The 23,048-nt window shown below is 42.3% G+C and overlaps 1 protein-coding gene across 2 annotated transcripts in view; it reads left to right on the top strand.

The window, feature by feature from the left end:
- CCR3 (C-C motif chemokine receptor 3) overlaps nucleotides 1-23,048 on the top strand; it is a 46,328-nt gene that overhangs the window by 12,150 nt on the left and 11,130 nt on the right. Inside the window, exon 1 of one of the 2 annotated variants that reach the window (XM_082347420.1) lies at nucleotides 22,454-22,822. The exons of the other annotated variant lie outside the window; for it this stretch is intronic. Coding sequence (XP_082203546.1) covers nucleotides 22,696-22,822 — 127 coding nt within the window. The 5' untranslated portion in view covers nucleotides 22,454-22,695. Of the gene's footprint in view, nucleotides 1-22,453; nucleotides 22,823-23,048 lie in introns of those variants that run through there. 2 annotated transcript variants of the gene reach the window in all.

The raw sequence follows: 23,048 nt of genomic DNA, 5'->3' as shown, positions 1-23,048 counted from the left end.
TTTTTTTGGTTTTTTTCCCTAGTGGATTGTTAAGCATTTACCAGCACATTACTGCTACCTACAGGCCATGAATGTACAGGACAGATGTTTGCATCTCTTTAATCTTAAATCTGAAAGAGCAAAGCGATCTGATAACATAACAGGTTTTGTGTCTGAGTCCACAAATCTTTGGTTTGGGCAGAAACTAGTTTTTACTTAAATGCCTGCCCTTCATACAGTTAGCTGGGGCTCAATTCCCTATTTGCAGGGGAATTCCTTACATTTGCGATGCACCACCTTACGAGACCTCCACTAGACCAGTTCTCTCCCTGGAGGGATGTGCGGGTCTTGCCCCACGGCCATCTTGGGTGGGCTCTGCTTCATGCCACACAAACAGAAGTTCAAACCATGGGTTTGTGCCTAGGGGTGAGGCATCTTGTACCCAGTTCATACTTCCCTTTTTCTGGACTTTCTAGTCTCGTTACTATCTTCCTTTTCCCTCTGTGGGTTTTTTGGGGGGAGTGAGGTGGGGTTGGCGGTTTTTTCTTCTGTTTTCTGGCCTTCATTTTTTTTTTTTTAAATTGAAGCATAGTTGATTTACAATGTTACATTAGTTTCTGGTGTAGAGCAAAGTGACTCAGTTATATATATATATATATATACACACACGCATATATATATTCTTTTTCATATTCCTTTCCATTACAGTTTATTACAGCATACTGAATACAGCTCCCTGTGCTATACAGTACGACTTTATTGTTTATCTATTTTATATATAGTAGTGTATATCTGCTAATCCTAAACTCCTAATTTCTCCTTCCCCCCTTCCCCTTTGGTAACCATAAGTTTGTTTCGTATGTCTGCGAGTCTGTTTCTGTTTTGTAAGTAAGTTCATTTGTATCATATTTTAGATTCCACATACAAGTGATATCATATGATATTTCTCTTTCTGTGTCTGACTTACTTCACTTAGTATGATCACCTCTAGGTCCATCCATGTTGCTGCAAATTGGCCTTCATTTTTGATGTTTACTCTCTGCCAGGCACCCCCTGGCAGTTTCCCTGTCACTGAAAGGCATGTGCAAATTTTCACGTGATAATCTTCTATCCTTTTACCCCTTGCAGATCGGACCTGCTCAAGGCCACCGAAGACAAGGAGGGGGTGGATCCCCAAAGGGATGCATCTTCTGGGGCCCCTGGCCTCTGTCGCGTGCTTAACTCTGCCAGCTTTTCCTCCTGCAGCGCCCACCACCACCATGTGCCCCCACTCTACTCCGGTGCCTCCCCCTCCCTCCCTCTTCACTGCTGTGCAGACAGTGCTCCTTTTTCATCTTTAATTCCCATCTTGAGCATCCTTTTCTCTTTCTGATGCTTCCAGTCATGCCTGTTCCACAACGATGCTGCTGTAAAGGGGACCCTACAAAGGTCTTTACAAAGATAGTCATTTTGGAGCCTCCACAGGTTGGGTAAACTTGAAGTCAATTGAGCCTCCTCACCCTGGGCTTTCAGTTTTCAGTGGCTTTAGTTAAACAGAGGGCTGGGGAGGGATGATTCCTGGGAGAAGGGACAAAGAGCTCTGATCTTCTTCCACAAGCTCAAGGAGGGTGGTCTGGCAGTAGGGCCCACTGGGGTCCAACCACTAAACAAATTACCCCACGAGGGAGACAGAGGGTCAGTGGCCTGCCCCTCCCAGAGCTGTGCACTGAGCAGAAAGAACCATGGCTCCAGGTTTGAAGGGCCATGACCTGGTCCTCCGCAATGAGGCCTTGGGCCCTGGCAAAGGCTTCCTCCAGGCCCTGACCCTGAAGACTCCTCCTGGGTCTGGGCAGTGTCCAGATAGGCAGGGCCTCCCAGGCTGTCCCCCTTCTCTGGGGGATGGGTGTTGGCAGTCTCCAGCTCAAAAGGCTGACGTCTGAACTCCTGTTTCGGAACAATGAGATGAGAGGAAGGAGGACCGCGTGCCACATGCCACTGCCAGTCTACAGCAGCCCAGCAGCCATGGCTCCACACCCCACGGCTCCACGCTATATGGCGTGGCTAGGGCACTCCTGAGCGGGCAAGGTGGAGGTGAGGAGAGGGGGCTTTCACGAGACAGGTGGACTTCCAGCCAAACTGGGCACGTGAGGGATCGAGCATTATCATTTGGAAAGTTACAGGGAGGGGGGCTGACAGCCTGGCTGCGTTACTTTCTCTTATCTAATTTGCTTCCCTCTTGCTCCTGCCTTGCTATCCAAAGCCACCAGTCAGGCAGCCTTAGGCCTGCCTTGAAGGGTCTGCCCCTTCTATTGGGCCCTGCCTCAGAGACCTGGTACCCCACGGCCTGGGCTTTAATCTCTGACATCATGAGTGGCCAGGCCCACTGTTCCCTTCCCTTTGTCCAAGCAACAAGCAATGGCAGTGTCTCACAGCAAGCAACAAGCACCCCAGCATGTCAGACCTCCTTTGAATCATGGCTCCACCAGATGCCATGTTTTTTCTTTACCACATACCTGAGCCTCGGTTTCCCCACCTGTAAAATAGGAGCAATAATACTGCCTTCTCAGAATTATGGCAAGAATTAAATGTTATTTACTACGTGCCTGGTACTTGGTAGGCGTTCGGCTGATGGGAGCCATGTAGCTATCTGTTTCTTCAACCGAAGCCTCAATCAAACCCGCCAACATGTGTTGAATGTCTCCTATGTGCAAAAAAGCTGTCCAAGAAACCCCCTCCCCGCACACCCATGCTGAAAAGGGGAAGGAGAGAGTATCTCAAGCAAGTGCTCTAAAAACTCCTGTCCAGGGCCAGCCTGAATTAGCACTTATGGTCTTGCATGCCCAGTTCTAAAACTCTTTGATTCTGAAGAGTTATGTACTATCTAACATGCACTATTTTATTATATCACATAACCTGTATTACGTCTTTTCTCTCCAACTCGATTGTAAGCTTCTTAACAGCTGGACCCATGTCCAGTCCTTCTTTGTGGGTTTTCCACAGTGCCCAGCACTGAGCTGCATGCGTTAAGAGGCAGCTGATATGAAGACCTGTTGATTAAGTTTGGTGCCTTTGTCTGTGTGTAACCACAGGCGAGAGTATAGTTTGACATCTTTTATTCAGAGTGACGTTATCATGTATCTGCTTGAATAAATTCGTTTCCCCTTTTCATCCTGCCTCAGTGAACAAGAAATCTTCCTGCTCCTGAGAAATAAGTGAGAGGTGAAGGGACCAATGAGACAGTGATTTTGTATCCTATGGCTGGCCCAGAATCTGGGCAGGGGCAGGCAGTGTGCTGGTGTGAGTCTGAGACACTGATGGAGGTACTGGAGAATGGTTGGTGACTCCAGCAGGATTTGGAAACTTAAGCCTAGAGATGTTTACAAATAGAATCACTATCGGGAATGACTGGGAGGAGGTAGGCAGGAGCTGGGTAGAAAAAAGCAGAAGTGCCTATAACCAGAAATAGGTCAGAGATACCTCTCTTGGATAAAGAGCTCATATACAGAATAGATTATGAACTCCTACAAGTCAGTATGAAAATGACAAACAACCTAATTATTTTTAGATCAGCAAAAGATCTGATTAGCCACCTCCAAGAAAGTGATAACCAAATAACCAACACATACGCAAAAAGGTGATCAATATCATTAATCATTTGAGAAATGCAAATTAAAACCACAATGACAGAGCAGCACATACCCACCAGAGGAGCTAAAGCTAAAGTGTAAAAGAAAAATCTCTAACAACAGACAATACCAAGGGTTGATGAGAATGGGGATCAACTTGAGTTCTCACACATTGCTGGTGGAAGCATAAACTGGTACAACCACTTAGAAAACTGTTTAGTGGTATGTAAAGCTAAACATGCTTTCTCTATGACCCCAAAATTCTACCTCAAGGTATATACGCCAGAGAAAGAAGTGTTTGTGAACCCGTAAGATATGCACAAGAAATGTAGCTAGTAATTTTATTCATTAACAGTCTCAAACTGAAAATCCCAAATTTTTATCAACAATAAAATGGGTAAATTATAGTATCTTCATGTAATAAAGTACTATACAACAATATAAAAGAACAATCTACTACTACTACATACTGTACAACTCCATTTATACTGAGTTCAAGAACAGTCAAAACTAATCTATAGTGATAGAAACAAAATAACAATTACTCTATGAATACAGACTGGGAAGAAGCACTAAGGAATGGTCTAGGGTTCTGGCAATGTCCTGACTGGTGGTTACACGGGTGTATATACATGCAAAAACTTAAGATTACTGTACTTTAGGCATTTTAACATATGCATGCTACATTTCAATTTTAAAATCTTAAAAATTTTTTTATTTTGAGATAAATTGCCCAAGAATGTGATTGGATTGTATTCTAAGCACATGTTTTAGTTTTATAAGAAACTGCCATACTCTTTTCCAGAGTGGCTGTATAATTTTATATCCCCAACATCAATGTAGGAGTGATCCAGTTTCTCCCTATCCTCTCCAGCATTTGGTTTTGTCACTACTTTTTATTTCAGCCATTTTGAAAGGTGTGTAGTAACATCTCATGGTAGTTTTAATTTGCATTTTCCTAACGGCTAATGATATTAAACATGTCTTCATGTGTTTAGTTGCTATCTGTATGTCTTCTTCAGTGAAATATCCGTTCGTGTCTTTGCCCATTTTTTCTTTTTTTGTTTTTAAACCATCTGAAGATTTCTTTATTTGAGATAAGTCCTTTTTAAAATTTCTACCTTGTTGGAAAAAAATCTTTGCCCATTTTCTAATCAGATTGGTTCTTTGTTTTTGAATTTTGAGAGTGCTTTATACTTTAGATACAAATATTTTATTGGATATGTTCTTTACAAATATTTTCTCTGAGACTCTGGCTTATATTTTCACCTGCTTAATAGGGTCTTTCACAGAGTTTTTTTTTTTTTTTTAATTTATATTTTTTATTTTTGGCTGTGTTGGGTCTTCGTTTCTGTGCGAGGGCTTTTTCCAGTTGTGGCGAGTGGGGGCCACTCTTCATCGCGGTGCGCGGGCCTCTCACCTTCGCGGCCTCTCCCGTTGCGGAGCACAGGCTCCAGACGCGCAGGCTCAGTAGTTGTGGCTCACGGGCCCAGTTGCTCCGCGGCATGTGGGATCTTCCCAGACCAGGGCTCGAACCCATGTTCCCTGCATTGGCAGGCAGATTCTCAACCACTGCGCCACCAGGGAAGCCCCAGAGAGGAGTTTTTAATTTTGATGAAGCCAAATTTATCAATCCTTCTTTTTATGGATAGCACTTTTGGCATCAAGTCTAAGAACTCTTCGCCAACTTTTAGATCCCAAAGATTTCTCCTTTGTTATCTTCTAAAGTTTTATAGTTTTACATTTTACGATAAAGTCTGTAATAAACTTTGAGTTAATTTTTGTATCAGATGTGGTTTTTTAAGTTTTATTTTTCATTGAAGTATAGTTGATATTTATTAAATTTTTTTTTATTTAAGTATAGTTGATAAAATGTGAAGTTTAGGTTGAGGTTTTTTTTATTTTTTTTCTGTCTGTGGACATCTAATTGCTCCAGCACTATTTGTGGAAAAGGCTATTGTTCTTCTGTTGAATGGCACTGCGCCTTTGCCAGAAAGCAGTTGGATATATTCTTGAGTCTAGTTCTGTAATTCTCTATTTTGTTCCATTAATCTATGTGTCTATCCCTCTGCCAAAACCATACTGTCTAGATTACTCTAGCTATATAATAAGTCCTGAAATCAGATAAAATGATTCCTCCTACTTTTTCTTCAAAAATGTTTTAGCTACGCCAAGTCCTGTGACTTTCTATATAAAGTTAAGAATAATAAGCTTATCTGTATCTACAAAAAACCTTGATGGGATCTTGATATAAATTGCCTTAACAGATCAATTTGGGGAAAAACGGACATCTTTACTATATGTTGAGTCTTCCAACCCATGAACACAGTACATTTATTTAGGTCTTCTTTGATTTTTCATTTTGTAGTTTTCAGCATGTAACTCCTGTCCATGTTTTGTTAGATTTATACCTATGTATAATCTGAAAGCTTTTGGGAGCAATTGTAAATGGTATTTTGTTTTTAATTTTGGTTTCCAAGTGTTCACTGATACATAAAAATGTGACTGACTTTGTTTGTTGGTTTTTTCCTGCAACCTAGCTGAACTTAGTTCTAACAGTTTTTGGGTGGATCCCTTGGGATCTTCTCTGTAGACAACAATGTCATCCTCAAATAGGGAGTTTATTTCCTCCTTTCCAATCTGTATGTCTTTTATTTTGTTTTCTTCCTCACTGCACTAGCTAGGACTTATGGTTGGATAGGAGTGGTTGAACGGAAATCTTTGCTTTGTTCATGATCTTCGAGGAAAGCATTCATCTTTCATTGTTAAGTATGATGCCATCTCTAGGCTCCTTGTAGATGCTGTTTATCAAGTTATCAGTTTGCTGAGTGTTTTTTATCATGAGTGGGTGAAATATTTTGTCAAATGTCTTATCTGTGTTAATAATCAACAAATTGGTCTATTTATTTTAAATTGTTGCATTTATGAGCATAAAGTTGTTCGCAGTATTTTCTTATCTCTTTTAATGGCTGCAGAATCCGTAGAGATATCCCATTTCATTCCTGACATTGCTGATTTGTGTCACCTCTCTCTCTCTCTCAGGTCTTGCTAGAGGTTTATCATTCACTGTTAATGACTTTTTGAAGAACCAGCTTTCTGTTTCATTACTTTGGTCTGTTGTTTCTGTTTTAAATTTTATTAATCTGTGCTCTTATTTTTGTTTTTCCTTCTTTCTGCTTCATTTGGGTTTATTTTGCCCTTTCTCTAGTTTCCAGAGGAAGAAACTTAGACTACTGATTTGAGTATGTTCTTCTTTTCTAATGCAAGCATTCAATGTGGCAATATTTTCCTCTCAGAACTGCCTTAGCTGCACCCCACATATCTTGATATGCTGTATTTTTGTTTTCACTTAGTTCAAAGTTTTTAATTTCCTTTGAGACTTCCTCTTTGACCCATGGATTATTCAGAAGTGTTTTAAATTTTTCACATGTTTAGAAGTGTTTGTTATCTTTCTGTTTTTAACACTGCATTTTGGTCTGAGAACATATTCTGTAGAATTTAAAATTTAAAAACTTTCTGAGGTCCTGGATATAGTTTTAACTTGATGAATGTTCCATGAACACTTGAAAACATTTGCTAGTCGTCAAGGCACTGGAATCCTAAATAAATTCCCCTCCCGGCCAAAATACCTACTACAGAAGCCTTTTTCACGACCAAATCCTAACTGAGATAGAAGGTTACACCCCACACTACACGGCAACCCATCCTGTAATCCTGCTGAACTTTCTGTCTTCTTTTCCTAAATCCTTTCTCATCTGCTGCCCCCTTGCTGGGTGTCTTCCTTTCTCCCTTCTGGCCCCACGCGGCCATTCCAGTCTCCCTGGTGCCAGCCTCATCTTTCTTCCCAGATCTCACGTCACACCCACTTCCCATCCCACTCTCTCCATCTCCTTTCTTACCTAAAGAATTGTTTTCTTCTCTCTCAAATTAAAACATGTGGCTCTTCTCTGCACCTCTGCCATCAGCTCATTAAGAATCTTCTTTGTGATTCACCCTCCTTAGAATGCAGGGGGGGATGGTAAACAGCGAATAACTTTCTTGCTCTCCTAGGGCTAAGTGTGCCCCCACCCTTGTATCTGTGGTGCAGGTGTCTTGTTGGCCATTGGCCCAGAGGTCTAAGTTGTGGGAAGCTTATTCACTGGTCCTTCTAGAATCTCTGAATGATAGGTTCTTGATATTCTTGATGCCCTGGGTTATGTTGAAATCTGCCGCTGATAATTCACAGCTCTCATCAAAGTGGGAAAATCCTGTAATTGATTTGTTCTGCCTCATGCTAACCGCAGAAGCTTAGGAGTCAAGAAAGACCTGGGCACAAATTTATCCTTTGCCATTCAGTTGGTAGCCATTTGGCAACCACGGTGGGTCACATAATCTACCATGACTTTAATCCTCATCTGGAAATTGCACACCTATAGAATCGTAAGGATAAATGTGATAAAGCACTTGGTATGAAACTCATCAAAAGATGATAGTTATGCTTACTGTGTGTTATTTGGTTGTTATGTTGTTGCTGTTACCGATGATAATGGCATTATATGTCAGTATCTCTTTTATCTTCCTCTTTTGAGCTTTTCCTTTTCTGGTCAGATAACTACATGCATACGGTGAGCATTAGTAATTTCTGGACACACAGACAGACTATACTCTAGCCTCTCTTGCACTTAGGTGTGGCCATATGACTGAGTTCTAGCCGATGGAATGTGGACAGAAATGATGTGAGCGATTTCTCCACCAGCTCGCTCATAAGACCCTTCCAGGAGCATTCCTTCATACTCTTCCCCTTCCTCTCAGGTGATGCAGCTGTATACGTCTGGGTCTTAAACGCCAAGTTTAATGATAGCAGACACAGTACGTAGGTGCCTAGGTCCCTGAATGAATGATTGGAGACAGACTGCCACAAATTAATAACCCTGATTAGCTATAGGTGATCAAGAAACACTTCTACATGTTAAAGCTCACTGTACATTTTAGAGTTTGTGTGTTAGCAGCTAGCATTTTCTAAACTAACATAAAAATTGGTACCTTGAAGTGGTGCCATACAAAAATCTAAAACATATAGCACTGGCTTAATGTTCACGCAATGGGCTGCAAAGAAACTGATCTTAACTAGAAAGATGTGGTTGCCTGGAGTTGGGGGGTGGAGGGAGGGATGGATTTCAAAGGGGCACAGGGAGTCTCTTGGAGGGGATGGAAACGTTCGTATCTTGACTATGGGAGTTGTATCCCAGATATATACGACTGTCAAAATTCATCAAATTGTAGACATTAAATGGATATAATTTATTGTCCAAAAATTATATCTCAATAAGTTGTTGGAAAAAACCCAACTCCCATCTATGTTAAACGACCTATCTTATAGGCATCAGGTTCCCAGACCCTGAGGTGAGGATTCATGTGTGAGTGATTTACTCAGTGAGTGCTCCCAGAAGACACCAGCAAGGGAGTGAGAGAGCAGGACAAGGAGGGAGGAAGCAGCAGGACTGTGGTCTCAGGCAGAGTTCCCCCCAGTGGCCTCCACCTGATCCTGAGGGGGGCTCTGGGGCATGAGCCTCACAGTGTGTCCTGTTTCAAGACAAGGCAGTAGGAGAGATTCCTCCCGGAGCCGGAGGACAATCCTCCACAGTGAGTCACAGGTGCAGTGGCTGGAAACAAAAGAGCACAGAAGCTGGGGAAGGAGAGCCAGAAATGGGAAAGGGATTCAAGGGGATCCAGCAGAGCACCGCCAATATCCATTACACCCTCTTAGAAGAACTCGTTCCTTATTATGATGAAGTATAATATGCCTGCTTTCTTCAGATTGTTTTCTAAACGCCGAATTACTAAAGCAAAGGTGTCCTGACATGCAAATCATCTGCAGAATGTTGGGCACGGACCACTGGAGTGGGATGAAGGGCCAGCACCAACTGACTCACGGCAGCAGCCCACCCGCTTGGGCCACATCCACAGACCCCTGCGGGGAGAGCAGGCACAGTGGTTGGGGGAGGGGCTGGAAGCAGACAAATGTGGGTTCCAGGACGAGCCCCACCATTTTCTGGTTGTGTGGTCCTGCAGCTGTTGCTTAACCCACTCGCCTCACTTCCTCCTCTGAGAAATGGAAAAAACAAACTTATTTACCTCACAGGGTCACCGAAAGGTTTAAAGAGACAAAACATGTAAAGCCCTTAGCAGATCCCTGGTGTGACATGGGACACAAGTGCTCAGGAAAAACTGCTCATATCCCTGAACAATCATTTCTCTCCTCCCCCCACAACTTCCCCACCGTTCACGGCAGCCCCTACCCCGCCACTCCTGGTCACCGTCTGCGTCCGCTGATGCCGTCTGGAGCTCAGGACTGACACACCTTCCCTCCAACCCTCATGCTAGCTCTTTTAGCTTTTCCAGAGCAGAGGCTCTGGCACATTTTAGGATTCATTCAGAATTTGTACGGGTCAAAACAGAGGCTTGACGCATTTAGAAAGTATCCAGATTAATCTTGCGGGTGGGATGCAAAACAACACCCCATAGGAAAACTAACCATCCAGTTCTCTCCACCCCAAGTTACACTTCTAGGTGTCCTTCTAGCCACTGGGGTTTATAGAAACCTCCAAAACGCCATATTACTTAGTTGTGAACAAAGCAGAAATTAAATTTTCTCATTTGGTGGAAACATTTCTGGCTGACATTTGGGAAAAGGGAAGAGATTAGCTTAAAGATCTAGTATCTCCCCATCCCTCATATCTCCGGTTTCTCTTGTCTGTTTACCTATCCTTTCTCTCTCTCTCCTCTCTTACATTTCCAAGGGCCCGTCTCATAGTTTGAGAAACCAAGGAAGAAAGGACATCACTTATTCTACTTGACAGATATTATGCAGGTTTTCCCTGTTCATGCAGAGGTACTTAACCATACCTCGGGGAGAAAACTGTATTTTCTACATCACTTCTAAATCATTGTTCACTTTTCTCTTCATTATTATATTTATTTGCTAATTTTGATACTAGATTTTTCCTTCAATATTGACATAACAGAATGAAACAGAGCAAAATAAAACATACAGAATAGTGAGAGCAACAACAGCCACAACCCAGTTTCTCACGGGAATGGCCTCAAGGGACCTGGGCTCTGTTTTGAAGCTAGTTTGAATATGCAGGTTGGGTTAGTCCAGATCTCTGAAAAGCAGACACCCAGCAGGTTTTATACCTTTATCAGAGGAGGCACCTGTGCGGGAAAATGGGCGGGTGCTGTCAGGCCCCAAGTGAAGCAGGGAGCAAGGGAAGGGTGGCAGAAGACTCCCAGCCTGTTGTGTAGACTAAGGGGAGTCTGGCATGTCCACTGGGGAGCCCTCGAGCTAAAGCCAGCCATCAGAGGAGGCCATGTCTCCCAGGAGTGGGCATGCTCGGTTTCCTTGTGGGCTGGGTCAGGGGTGGTGCAGGCCACAGGAAGCGTGGCCTTGGGGCAAACAGAGCATTGGTTTCAGAGCCCAGCAGCGGGGCTTGGTCAGTCACACACCCTGCAGTTGGAGATGTGCCAGGTGCATGCTCACGGCCGCCCGGTGGGTGGTTCACTGCATCCTTGGTTTAATTCTAGATGGCAGTTGGAGGCCAATACTGAGTCTGGACTCTGCTCTTCTGTTCAAATCTTGAGACGCCCACTACCTCCCCAAATAACACAGCTTCCATGTGGTCACTCCAATTTGTCTTGCAGAAGAGTCTATGATGGGGGAGAGTCCTTTTTGTACAGGTCTGCTTCTGTTGATTTTGGGGCTTTACAGAAGGGCAGCGTGCTGTCGATGGAGGGAACTCAGAAATACACTTGACCAAGTGCCAGAGGCAGGCGCCGCTGGCTGCATGAATCCTTCCCGTAACTCCACTGGGAACATGTTAGTAAGAGGAGGTAAATGGCTGGAGCCCACCTTCCTGCCCCAGGATCCTGCACCCAAGAGCTGGTGTCGAAGATGGGGGCAATTAAAGGAAGCCGCATACTTCTCCCTGCTGCTCTGGCAATCACTTCCTTTCACACGCTCAAGGCCATGGTTGACCTGAACCTTCCCCAAGAAATGTCTGGCCCCTTCATAGCTTCTGAACACCTTTTGCTTGCTTGTTTGTTTTCCCCTCAGATGCTCCCATATTCCTAAGCTGTCTTCTGTTTGGTTTGTTGTTGTTGTTGTTGTCGTTTTGGTGGGTTTTCCTCCAAAATGTTTCTTATGTGCACTGAGAATCTGAAAGATCAGAGGTATCAGTGTTTGGTGTCAGGTTTTCCTGTGTACCTTGGGAACCTGTGAGTTGAATGCCTTGAGAAGCCTGAAAGAAGCACCAAAAACCTCCTGCCCATCCTGGGAAGAGCCAGACAGAACAAGCCACTCTGGACCTTGGGGAAACCACTTTGGGTTCTGCCTTTACATTTTGACATCCTCATCTTCAGCTGAAGGCACCAGTCCTTCAGATGGTGGTACAGTGCAGGAAAAATGACCACCAGTGAACAGTCTAAACTCTGGGGTGGAGCCCAACTCTGCCTTTCAGCCTCTCTGTGGTGTTTGCCAAGTCCCTTGTTGAATCTCAGTTTCCTCATCTACAACATGGGGTATCAACAGCATCCCTATCAACCTCGTGCGGCTGCTATGGAGACCCTTGTCAAAATGAGAGGATAGGCCAGAAAGGCAGTTGGCAACTGTACTGTGCTGTGCCCATGTGATGACCAGTCATCAGACAAGCACCCCACAGAGTTCTCCTACCCAACCTTAGTCTTGAGGGATGATAATAGGTGTTATTTGAAAAAAAAATGTTTTTTCTACCTTAAAAAACATTTGAGGAATGCAAGGTTAACCATGTTTAAACCTGTTCCTCACTGTGGATTTCTCAGAGACTTTAATGTCCTATGAATCTCCAGGAGTGTTTCCACACAGTGTCTGAGAGGATATGCTTTCTGTGCAAACCTGTGGGCTCCCACACCACACGCTCAGTTGGAAACGCCGTATTCGATAACATGATGGTCCATGAGTGGAGGACGTAGGTGTCAGACTTGGTGCCATCCCCCATGCTGATGCTTGGATCATAAGAAACTTGGAAGACAGATGAGTTCATTTAACCAATGGAGAGTTGATATGGGGCTACAACCTGGCAGACCGAACGCTCTTGATACCAAAAAAAAAAAAAAAAAAGCCCAGGAGAAATCCCTGACATGTGTGACGAATCTGACCAAGATCTCCCAGGGTCACCAGGGCCCTTCCAGAGTCCACACAGGCTCCTGAGATATCCTGATATCCTGATATATCCTGATATTGTTAGAAATATCACATTTCTAACAATAATCCTATGTGATCGTGATTCTTGGAGAATTGGCCCATGGGAAAGGCCAACCCTATAATAACAGAAAGCAACGGAAGACTTCTTGTTTTCTTTCTCTTATTCAGAGCAGAGGCTTGCAGTTCTCCTAACTCTTCTCTGACGGGGGTTCTACTGACCACCTGAGGTTGAATGCTGGCTGTCAAGCTCCCTCAAACTGGGCCCCCAGTATGCCCGTGAGCCCTCCCAGCAGAGTCTTTGTCAAGCATCTGCTGTGTATGCAGGACTGTGCCATTTGAAGCATATGGCTCAGTCCTGCATACACAGCAGATGCCTGATAAACACTTGGTGAATTTCATTGTCTTGCCCACTTAGCCAGTGTATCACAGCTCACACCACCTGTGGTCAGACCTCTCCCCACAAATACTGGGTGAAAACTGGTCTGTGCCCAGGACCATCCTAGGTCTTGTGGACACATCAGCACATAGAGCAGGCACACGGCTCTGCCCTTTGAGGCTTCTGTAACAGTGGCGTTCTACCCACCCCTTACAGCTGCTTAGCCACGGATAGTCCACAAAGACTTTTTACGTATTTATCTTAGTTGGTTCTATGGCAACCCTATGATGTAGTGATTATTATTCCCAGTTGACAGATGAGAAAGCTGAGGTCCAGCAAGATTAAATGATTAACCCAAGGTCATGCAGCTGTGGGCGCCCCAACTGAAACTCAAGCTCAAGTCTTCTTGGGTTGTGTAAACCCATACTACAACTCGCCTCATCAAAGTCTCCCATTGAGCTCTGCAGAATAATTAGGTTATCCCCTAGCCATCAGTCTTTCTTTACAAGGAAATCCCGATTTCATTTTTTATCCTGTCTCCTCAAAGGTCAAAGCCATGCTTATTCAAGAATTATCCCCCCTTCCAAAACAATGAGCAATTTCAAGGGAAGGCAGAACCCCTAAAATAGCTGCTAAACATCAACGGCGTTCATCTCAAGGATTACTCAACTGAGTGCTTAGTGTGTGATCTCAATCATAGAAAAGAAGAACTGCTCTTAAGCTCGATTATCTTTTGAAAAATTTGCAAAACCATAGAAGCTAAGCCCGTTTGAAACAGGAAGCTGTGTTCCTTCCTACCTTACTAATGTCTCTGGTGGTATCAGATGGTATCTCCGTTTCATGAGTAGCAAGACCTAAGCTATCACTGGACGCATAAAGGACTTTGCTAAATTGGCAGGTACCACTGTCTTCTTTTTGTTCTCATCTGGGCGAGAACTTATTAAATGCAACAAAAGTTGTTTATTCAGGAGAGGTTTCCAGGTAGATCGTCAGGTTCCTAGGAAAAAGGAGATGGAGCAAGGGGTCTAGCCAGGCGGAAGCAATTCCTCCCAGGAGTGCTCTTGGATGGAGGAGGTAGAGAGGGAGGCCTGCTGCAAGGCAGTAGGTAGTGTGGGGCCAAAGTGGGAGAGCAGATTGTGAAATATGTCCATTTTCTTCTTGCTTTCTCCCTTTCTGCCTTTCTCTCACCCGTACCATGATGTGTTTGCCTCTTCCACTCATCCAAACTTGGCCTTTTATCCTCTTCGGTCAACATGCCCAAGACTGTGACCGTGCTGCCTTCCCTGGGCTTTCATAAATTCTCAACTATTGAGAGGATGACCACTCCAAAAGGGTTATACTTATTAGCTTTGTGTTATTGATACTGATTTGTAAGAAACATTCAGTGAAAGTATAATTGACATATGTGTGTACATACTTTTATGTATTACATCTGTATATATACGTATATATTTCAATTTTTCATTGAAAATCCACTCTAAGTCAGGCTATTAGATGGATCAGTTGTTCGGCTGATTTGGTGTCTTTTTATCTGGATCTACAAAGTTGACTGTTTGCTTTTCCTGGATCTATATTAGAGGGTAAGAAGAGAAAGTCTTCCTTATTTTCTGGGAAATCTTCAATTGGTTGGGGATGAAAGTTAACTGTTGTGTGACAAGTGTTTCGAGGGGAGGCGGTGGGATTATGCGGTCTTTGGTACATGGAAGTGATAGGAGTTGGAGTGTATCTGAAGCTCTTTTCTGAAAATGGTGATGATTACCATGAACTATGCAGGCAGAGTTATTTCTCCTAGGGGAATAACTGCATGACTTAATAAGAAAAAAGCAGATATACCCAGCAGAATAAAATGTGTAAAGGGCACAAACAGATAATTGGCAGAAAAGGAAATACAAATGATTAATAATTACAGCTAAAAAAAAAACCCCTCAGTAATTAAATAAGTGTTAGTTACATAAATAATGACATCCTTGTTGCCTGTAAAATTGGCTGAGGAATTTTTTTCTCTTAGATCTCCGTATTGATGGATGCTTGCTGAGACTGGCACCATCACCTACTAGTATATATATTGTTACACACCTTCTGGAAGCAATTTGGCAAAATGCATCAAGAGTCTTAGAAATATGACTAGCGGTAGAAACTGTGCTTTGGGAAATCTACTTTAAGGAAATAATAAAAATACAGATAAAGATGTTTACTGCAGCATTATTTGTAAAGGTGCAAATTGGAAACAACTTAATCACACAACAGTAAGACAGTGATTAAATAACCATAAATATACAATATGTTGAAGTTGTTACAAATTATATTTTCAAATAATTTTTAACCACATGGAACTAGGTGCAGTGTATAAAATTTTAAGTATCAGAATACAAAAGGGCATACAAGTGTGGTATCAACTTTAACAAACATAGGGCCTAGAAAAGAAGCAGTGGTTCTCTCTCCAAGGCACAGGTGGAGGTGGAAATACCAGGGGCCAGGAAGCTGACGCTCCAGTATGCGGAACATCCCAACCATATTATTTTGACTGCATAGGCATAATTTCCCCATAAAACATTTCTTCATGATCATCTCTTTCAACTAAGTAACATACCAGCCTGTATACAAACACTAAAAATCAGCCACATTGGAAACACCTGCTACTGGAATATAAAGTGTAAATCGAATCCTTGAACAAGGAAGTTGGTAAAAATATCCAAAGTCACTTGGCAGGTGGATGAAACCAAGTCACTTAACTGACCACACTCCGAGAATAGCGTGTAAACTTTGCTCTAGTAACTAATAATGAGTGGCAGCTGTGCAAGCCCATGTGCTGCTCTAAAATATAAAGGCTGGGAGATGTCTGCATCTGGGAAGAAGACTGCATTTATTCATGATTTCAACCTTGAGAGGTTCTTGTGTATTTCTAGGGAGGGAGCTTACTGGCTCGCAAGACAGCCCATTCTGTTCCTGTACGACTTGGTTCTCAGCAAGTTCTTCCCCGTATGTGACTGAATGTAGTTTCTTCCAATACCATCAAATTCCTGCTCTCTGGAGAGTCTACTCCCTCCTCTACAGGAAAAGCTATCCCATTACAGGCTTTCCCTTCTCAAAGGAATCCAAAACATCACCTAATCCAGTTCTTTAATAAAAAAAGATTAGAAAACTTTGGTCCAGATCAAAGATGTATAAATATTGGGATAAAAAAAAAAAGAAACTAAATCTGAAGACTTTTTTCATACAAAACATTCAAGTTCTGCCAACTACAGCTGATGTTTCTGGACCTTTATCAGCCTAGCCTGTCCTGTGCTCCAGGTTGATACTAACCCTCTTAAAATGTGGTACCTGGGACAGAAGCTAATATTTCAAATGTATAGTCTGAAAAGTGAAAAGCAAGGTAAAATTATTCTGCTCCATCCTTGTATTCATTTAAGAAGCATTTATTAAGCAGCTATTACTTGTCAGGCATTATACGGGGCACTAGTCCTGCACTGTCCAATATGGTGGCTACTTGCCACGTGTGGCTATTCCAATTAAACTTAATTAAATTTAAATAACATGAAAAGCTCAGTTCTTCAGCAGCACTAGCCACATTCCAAGTGCTCAACAGCCATGTGGCGTGTAGGTGCTTTACTGAACAGCACAGATACAGAACATTCCATCACTGCAGAAAAGTTCTATTGGATAGTGCTGTACCAGATCATTGTTTTTTCTGACTATCCCAGGTTCGCTGTGGAAAGAAGTGCAAGGGGAGGGGGACTGGTTTAAAACTGTGTAGGTGGGAAGCAATTTGAGGAGCTAGATGGACAGGTAATTGGATGAATAAATGAAGGGCTAGCTGGGTAGAGAGGAACATGGAGAATCAGATTGGTAGATTTCCTTTGTTCTGGATGATCTATTAACATAGACGAAGGCTGAATTAGCTCTTGGGGTTGGCTTCTAAAGAGCCTGCAACTGAGGATACTCTTAGTTCAACCCCTAAATTTCCTCTTTTCTTCTCACTTAAGTTTAAGGAGGTTGGAGGGATGTAACTCAGAGACAGTAAACAGATTCAAAAAATTTAGGAGGGTGCAGTGTATCATCTATCTATCTATCTATCTATCTACCTACCTATTCCTGTCATCTTTGTGAAAGATAATCTAACCTCGATGATTCTTCATTGGAATGTCAGTCAGTAAATGGATTAATATAATCTTGGGTTCCCATTAGGTTATTTAATTTGCTTGAGATCCAAAACCATTTGTAGAAATTCAAAATCCTCATTTACTGTAACTAAAGATTTTAATGAAGGCTGAAATGTCTTGTTAAAACATTACTGGATACCAATCACTGTGTTTTCTATAACCTCACTCCCTCACCTCCCTCAAGACTTTTCTCAGATGTCATCTCACGAGCTCCTTGTTGACCCCCTCCAATTTAAACTGCACCTCTCCAACCCCATCCTACTGCCTTTCTTCATCTCCTACTTTATCTTTCTCTGTAGCACTCATGACCATCTGAGACACTGTAGTTTTTAGTTATATATTATTCCCCAACTAGAATATAAGCTTCATGAGGTCAGAGAGTTTTGTCTATTCTGTTCACTGATATGCCTCTGTCCCTGGAACAGTGCCTGGCATATCATAGGTGCTAATAAGTATTTGCTGAATGAATGACTGGAGAACCCCATGAGGCAGTAACTCTTCTTATCACCAGGTTACACATAAAGATTCTGAAGCACAGAGAGGTTAACCTACTTGCTCTAGGTCACACAGTCATTTCTTCAGACTCAGGAATTGAATAATTATCCTAGACTGAGGACGACCAAGGATATATAACCAAGAAAATCTTACAACTATGATTCCTTGGCACCAAATACCCATGAAACCAAAAGTATCTAGGGCCTTAGGCATGGAACCTGATCTTAACAGCAGGTGGTCCTGCAGGAGTGATCACCACCGGGAGTCACCTGTAGGCAGGGCTCTTCCAGATGGACAGGCATTTTCAGGATGGTAAGCACTGACTTCACACCTGCTCTCTTCTCTATATTCTTTAGACGATTTATCAAGTTCACCTGAGAGGCGGATCCCCTCAAAGAGACTAAGCACTTACACACACACACACACACACACACACACACCACCAATTAGTGATGTTACTAAACTGGGATATCATTCAGCATGTGGCCTTCTATCAGACATGCCTGGTTTTAACCAAACTCCCGCTACTGTCAAGGATCAGCACTCTTCATCATAGGCATGACAGTTTTCCACTTTAGCAAAGTTTTAGAATAAAACGGATTTCAAATTAATAGTATCTTTTTTGTATTTTGGGGACTTTGAAAGGTTGGGGGGTAGGATGTCCAATGATAATCAGGAACCAGACAAATGTACTAACACCACTATTCTTTAACATCACTGTGGAAGTTCCAGCCAAAGCAATAAGGTGAGAGAAACAAATAAGAAATACCAGAAAGGAGGATATAATCTTCACTGTGTCACAGATAATATGATTATCTATCTAGGAGTCCTAAAGGAATTTATTTTTAAAAATCAGTAAGGTAATCAGTTTAAAACATGTAAAATAATTTTTTTTATACTACCAACGATTGGTTAGAAAATTTGTTAGGGAAAAATATATCATTCACAGTAACCTCAGAAATATAAAGGCAGATAAAAATTTAAAAAGAAATGTGCAAGACCAATAACTTAAAGCCCTATGGCAAGCAGACATAGCATGTTCCCAGATATAAACGATTGATATGTAAACTTGTCAATTCTTCCTAAACTTATTTACAAATGTAACAAAATTCCACTCAAAATTATGTTTTTGTAAGTAACTGACCAAGTGATACAAAAGTTTATCTAATAGGACAAATGGCTCTAACAGATAAGACATATTGCGAAATGAAAAATGAAAGGCAGTTGTATAATCGGATAATCTATATAAATAATCTAATAAATCTACAGTAATTAAAAGAGTGTTTCTGGCACAGAAATCAATGGAATGTAAAGTACACAAGCAGAATCAGGAACCTGAGGGAACATATGGCAAAGGTGATGTTTCCAGCCCAAGGAGGAGACAGAGGGTAGTTACTCAACATATGGTGTCTTTAAATTGGTCAACCATTCAGAGAGAAATAAAAGAGAAATGCACTTCACGCCATATATCAAACCAAACTAAAAGATATTAGTGATCTGCATGTATAAAAATGGAACCATAAAAATACTAGAATATATATAAACATTTATGTAATCTTGGGGTGTGGAGGCCCTTACTAAATGGAACCCTAAGGCAATAACAGTGTGGTCTTTGGAGACACAGAGTCCCAGCCCTGCCGTGCATCAACGGAATAGTGACTGAGCCTTGCCAAGCCTCTGTTTGCTCATCTATAAAATGGGGATATAAAAACCTACCTTGCAAAGCTGTGAAGACAAACAAGCCTGTATAAAGTGCTGGCCTAAGAAAGGCACAGTTATTACTCACTCTTGTCTCACACTAGTTATGTGTAAAGAACATAAACTTCCTGAACTCAGAGGCCATTTTCTTCTCAGTATTTTTTCCTTCCCAGGTGGTTGCTGACAATAAGGGGGAAAAAAATACATCATACAAAGAAAGCTTCTGATGATATCATGCATTATTTGATCCATGCTGAGAAATAAATATTTCCTTCAGTCAGAGGCACTGTGCTGGCTGGGGCTCAGGACCAAGGAGCTGGAGGCCCAGTGCACTGGTTTGATTTGCGGTGTCTTTAGAGTTTAATAAGATTCTTTGAGTGGATTCTCATTAGGAGGGGCTCTGGCTTGCATTTGGGGAGGGTCCAGAGATATGGTCTCCACGTCTTCAAAGACAGGAAGGTTTGAATTACTGTAAACCCTGGGGGGTGGCCTTCTGATGTGCACTCTGGACAGTTAAGCACAGTGTCCAGCTATACAGGCTGAAAGGCTGGCCCAGCAAGAGAAGAGCAGGGGCCCTGTGAACATCCTCCAAATTAAGAATTTGCCAAAAGCGCTAAGAATCGTGGAGTGGGAAGAAGAGAAAAGGTGGGCATGAGAGTATCACACACTGAATAATTTGGAGGCATCCTGGGAGCTGGTGTCCTCACGGCCCACCTGTCCACACGAAGGTGCCCGCCGTGGTCATCTGAAAGGCCTTCTCACTCTTCCCGTGGAGGCCTGCTGAGCCCCAGCCAAAGCAGGTCTCAAGACCCTAAAAGACGCCTCCCCTACCCCAGTCTGGGGGTTGTATGTCAGCTCCACCCAAGATCAAAGGGGAGAACCTGGCTACTAAGATCTCCAAATTTCAAAACAAAATTCAAATGCTTTACCTAGTGTGTCCTCTTCTTCAAGTTTCTTAGACCTCAGTTTGTGGTTTCAAGTTCTGATGAGGAAACCCTTCATCTTTTAATTTGTTTTCAACCCAATTACCTTTAGAAAATGTGTCTGCCAAATCTTCCAGCAGTCCCTGCCTAAAAACACTAGCTTTCAATGACAGTTTAACTGATAAGGGAATATAGAAAAATTTTAAATTTTACAGCTTTAAAAATGATAATCCACCTACCCCCCACAGCTATTTTGATTATTTGCCTGTTGCCTTTTATATGTACATATAATTTCATGCTGTTGCAATCTTCATTTACACACTTTACATTCTCTTCATTTTTATAAACATTTGTCTGTGATTCTATCTGGTATCCAAAACTAGTTTTAATGACTACATAATAATCTATTGTGTAAATGGACTACAATTTATTCAAAATATCCTTCATGTGTCAAACATTTAGATTGTTCCCATTTCTTGTTTTTCTACTACAAAAACAATGCCACAGTGAACACCTTTGTGCACATTATGTATTGGACCTTTTCCCCTTAGGGTAAATTCCCAGGATTAGAACTACTGGATCAAAGCCACGTGTATCTTGATGGTTCCTGTTATATATGAAATTTATTAAAACAAGTTACATTGCATCATCAGTGAATAAGCACTCCAGCAATGAATAAGGTTCACTGCAAACTCACTAGCATTGAGTATCATCATTACATTTTTTTTATAATTAAAATGGCATTTCAAACTTAAATATATTTTCTAGAGAAGGGTCTCCAATTCTAAATATTTCTTTTCAATTCAGTTTTGCAACACTCATTAAAATTTTACACTGGTGAATGTGAAATTATGAAATTATGAGGTATCCATTACCTCATACCATTTACCACAGTATAAATGGAGGTTGCATATATATTTAGCTGGACCTGGCCAGAAAAGAATGGCAGGGAGAGGGCTCCTCTACTTCTGAGTCCAGGAATTGTGAGAAAAGAGACTGTGGAAGGAAGCAGTCACATCTGTGTGTCCCATCTCTCCCATCCAGGCTTTGACCAGAGTTGGGGGGTGTGGAGGGCTGTTTGATAAATTGGGGGTACCCCAAGAGGATGTCTCTCTTCAAGGCACCTTCTTACCCACATGGGGTGGCTAGCGCAGTTAAGCTGGTGGTCAGGCAGAAAAAAGATCTGGTTTGCAATCTTGTGTGTCCCTTGGTTTGTACGTGGCATGGACATGGAGTCAAGGAGGAGCATGTCTGCCTGGGCACCTGCCAGTTCAGGAGAAAGAGCACAGCCTGGGCCAGAAACCTGATGGAGACGTGCTTCTCCATTCCAGCCAGAGCCGAGGGAACACTCCATCACCTGGGAGAGGTCACTGTGCCCGGGGAGGACTGAGAATGAATCGATCCTGAAGCTATTAGCTACAAACCACTGCAGCAGATGCCAGCACAAGGCTCAGGGTTGGGACTAGGTTGACCCCCCTCAGCAGACACAAGCCACGTAAATCAAGAACCAACAGGAGACTAGGGTACCCCCTTCTCCCTCCGCCCACGCATCGAGTCATGCTGGCCCTTCCCCCATATCTCCACTGCCATCTTAGAAAGAACCAATGAGAGAAGACAAGGAACCGAAATTATAAGCTGGCAACAGAGGATGAGTAAAACCTAGTCATCATTCAAATCAATGGATGGATCAGACTAAATTTAAACCACTTAGCACTAAAATTTGTGAATACTTTTTCCTGCTACCCAGCAGGTGGGAAGCTGGTAACAGAGATCCAAATAGTTTTGGAGACTAAAGAAACTTCATTTACAGTGCACGGTTGAGTTGTACTGTGAGCAATTTTAGTGAACCAGCTAAAGGAGTATGATCTCAATTTTTGTAAAACTTCGTATCTGCGTATGCATATCTACATAGAGAAATGTTATTGGTGGTAAACGCATCATGGTGAGACTTGGGGTGGTTTTTACTGTGTGTGTGTGTGTGCACGCACGCGCATGTGTGTGCGCCTTTCTTTATTGTTGATGTTGTTTACTATTATTGTATCATTTTTCCGAACTGCAAGGACTGTGAATAGGACTGCAGACAGATAAAAACCCTATCTGTTTTTGTGTCTCTGACCCCATGTAACTAGTAATCAACGACTTGGCTTCTGACTCTACAGAACCTGCTTGCTTCCCCGTGCTTTGCAGTCTAGGCACCCCCCACACCAAGACTCTATAATCTTATACTGATCATATTGGATTTATGGAAGTGACACATGAATTAAAGATGATCCTCAAGTTGAACAAAACTTCAGTGAGATTTTTTTTAAAGTCTGAAGTGTTTTTAGATCAGTCTGGGAGAAAAGGAAAGAATATACAAATAATTAATGGTGAGTAGAGGCTCTGTTCCTTTCTTGCTTTAGACATTAAGATTTAGAGAGACACTCATGATTGAAAATGCATAACAGACAAAATGATGGGTATTTTTTCTCAGCTGCTGTGGATTTTGCCATTAGGAATAAGAATGCTGATAAGATCATACAAATCAGTTGTTCCTCAATTCCATTTTTCACCTCAAAAGCCTGAAGGTGTCACTTATCAGCAGATGATGTACCA

Source organism: Balaenoptera borealis (genome assembly GCF_965194805.1).
Source record: "Balaenoptera borealis genome assembly, chromosome: 12".
Classification (NCBI taxonomy): domain Eukaryota; kingdom Metazoa; phylum Chordata; class Mammalia; order Artiodactyla; family Balaenopteridae; genus Balaenoptera; species Balaenoptera borealis.
This window is presented reverse-complemented; position numbering and strand designations above follow the sequence as displayed.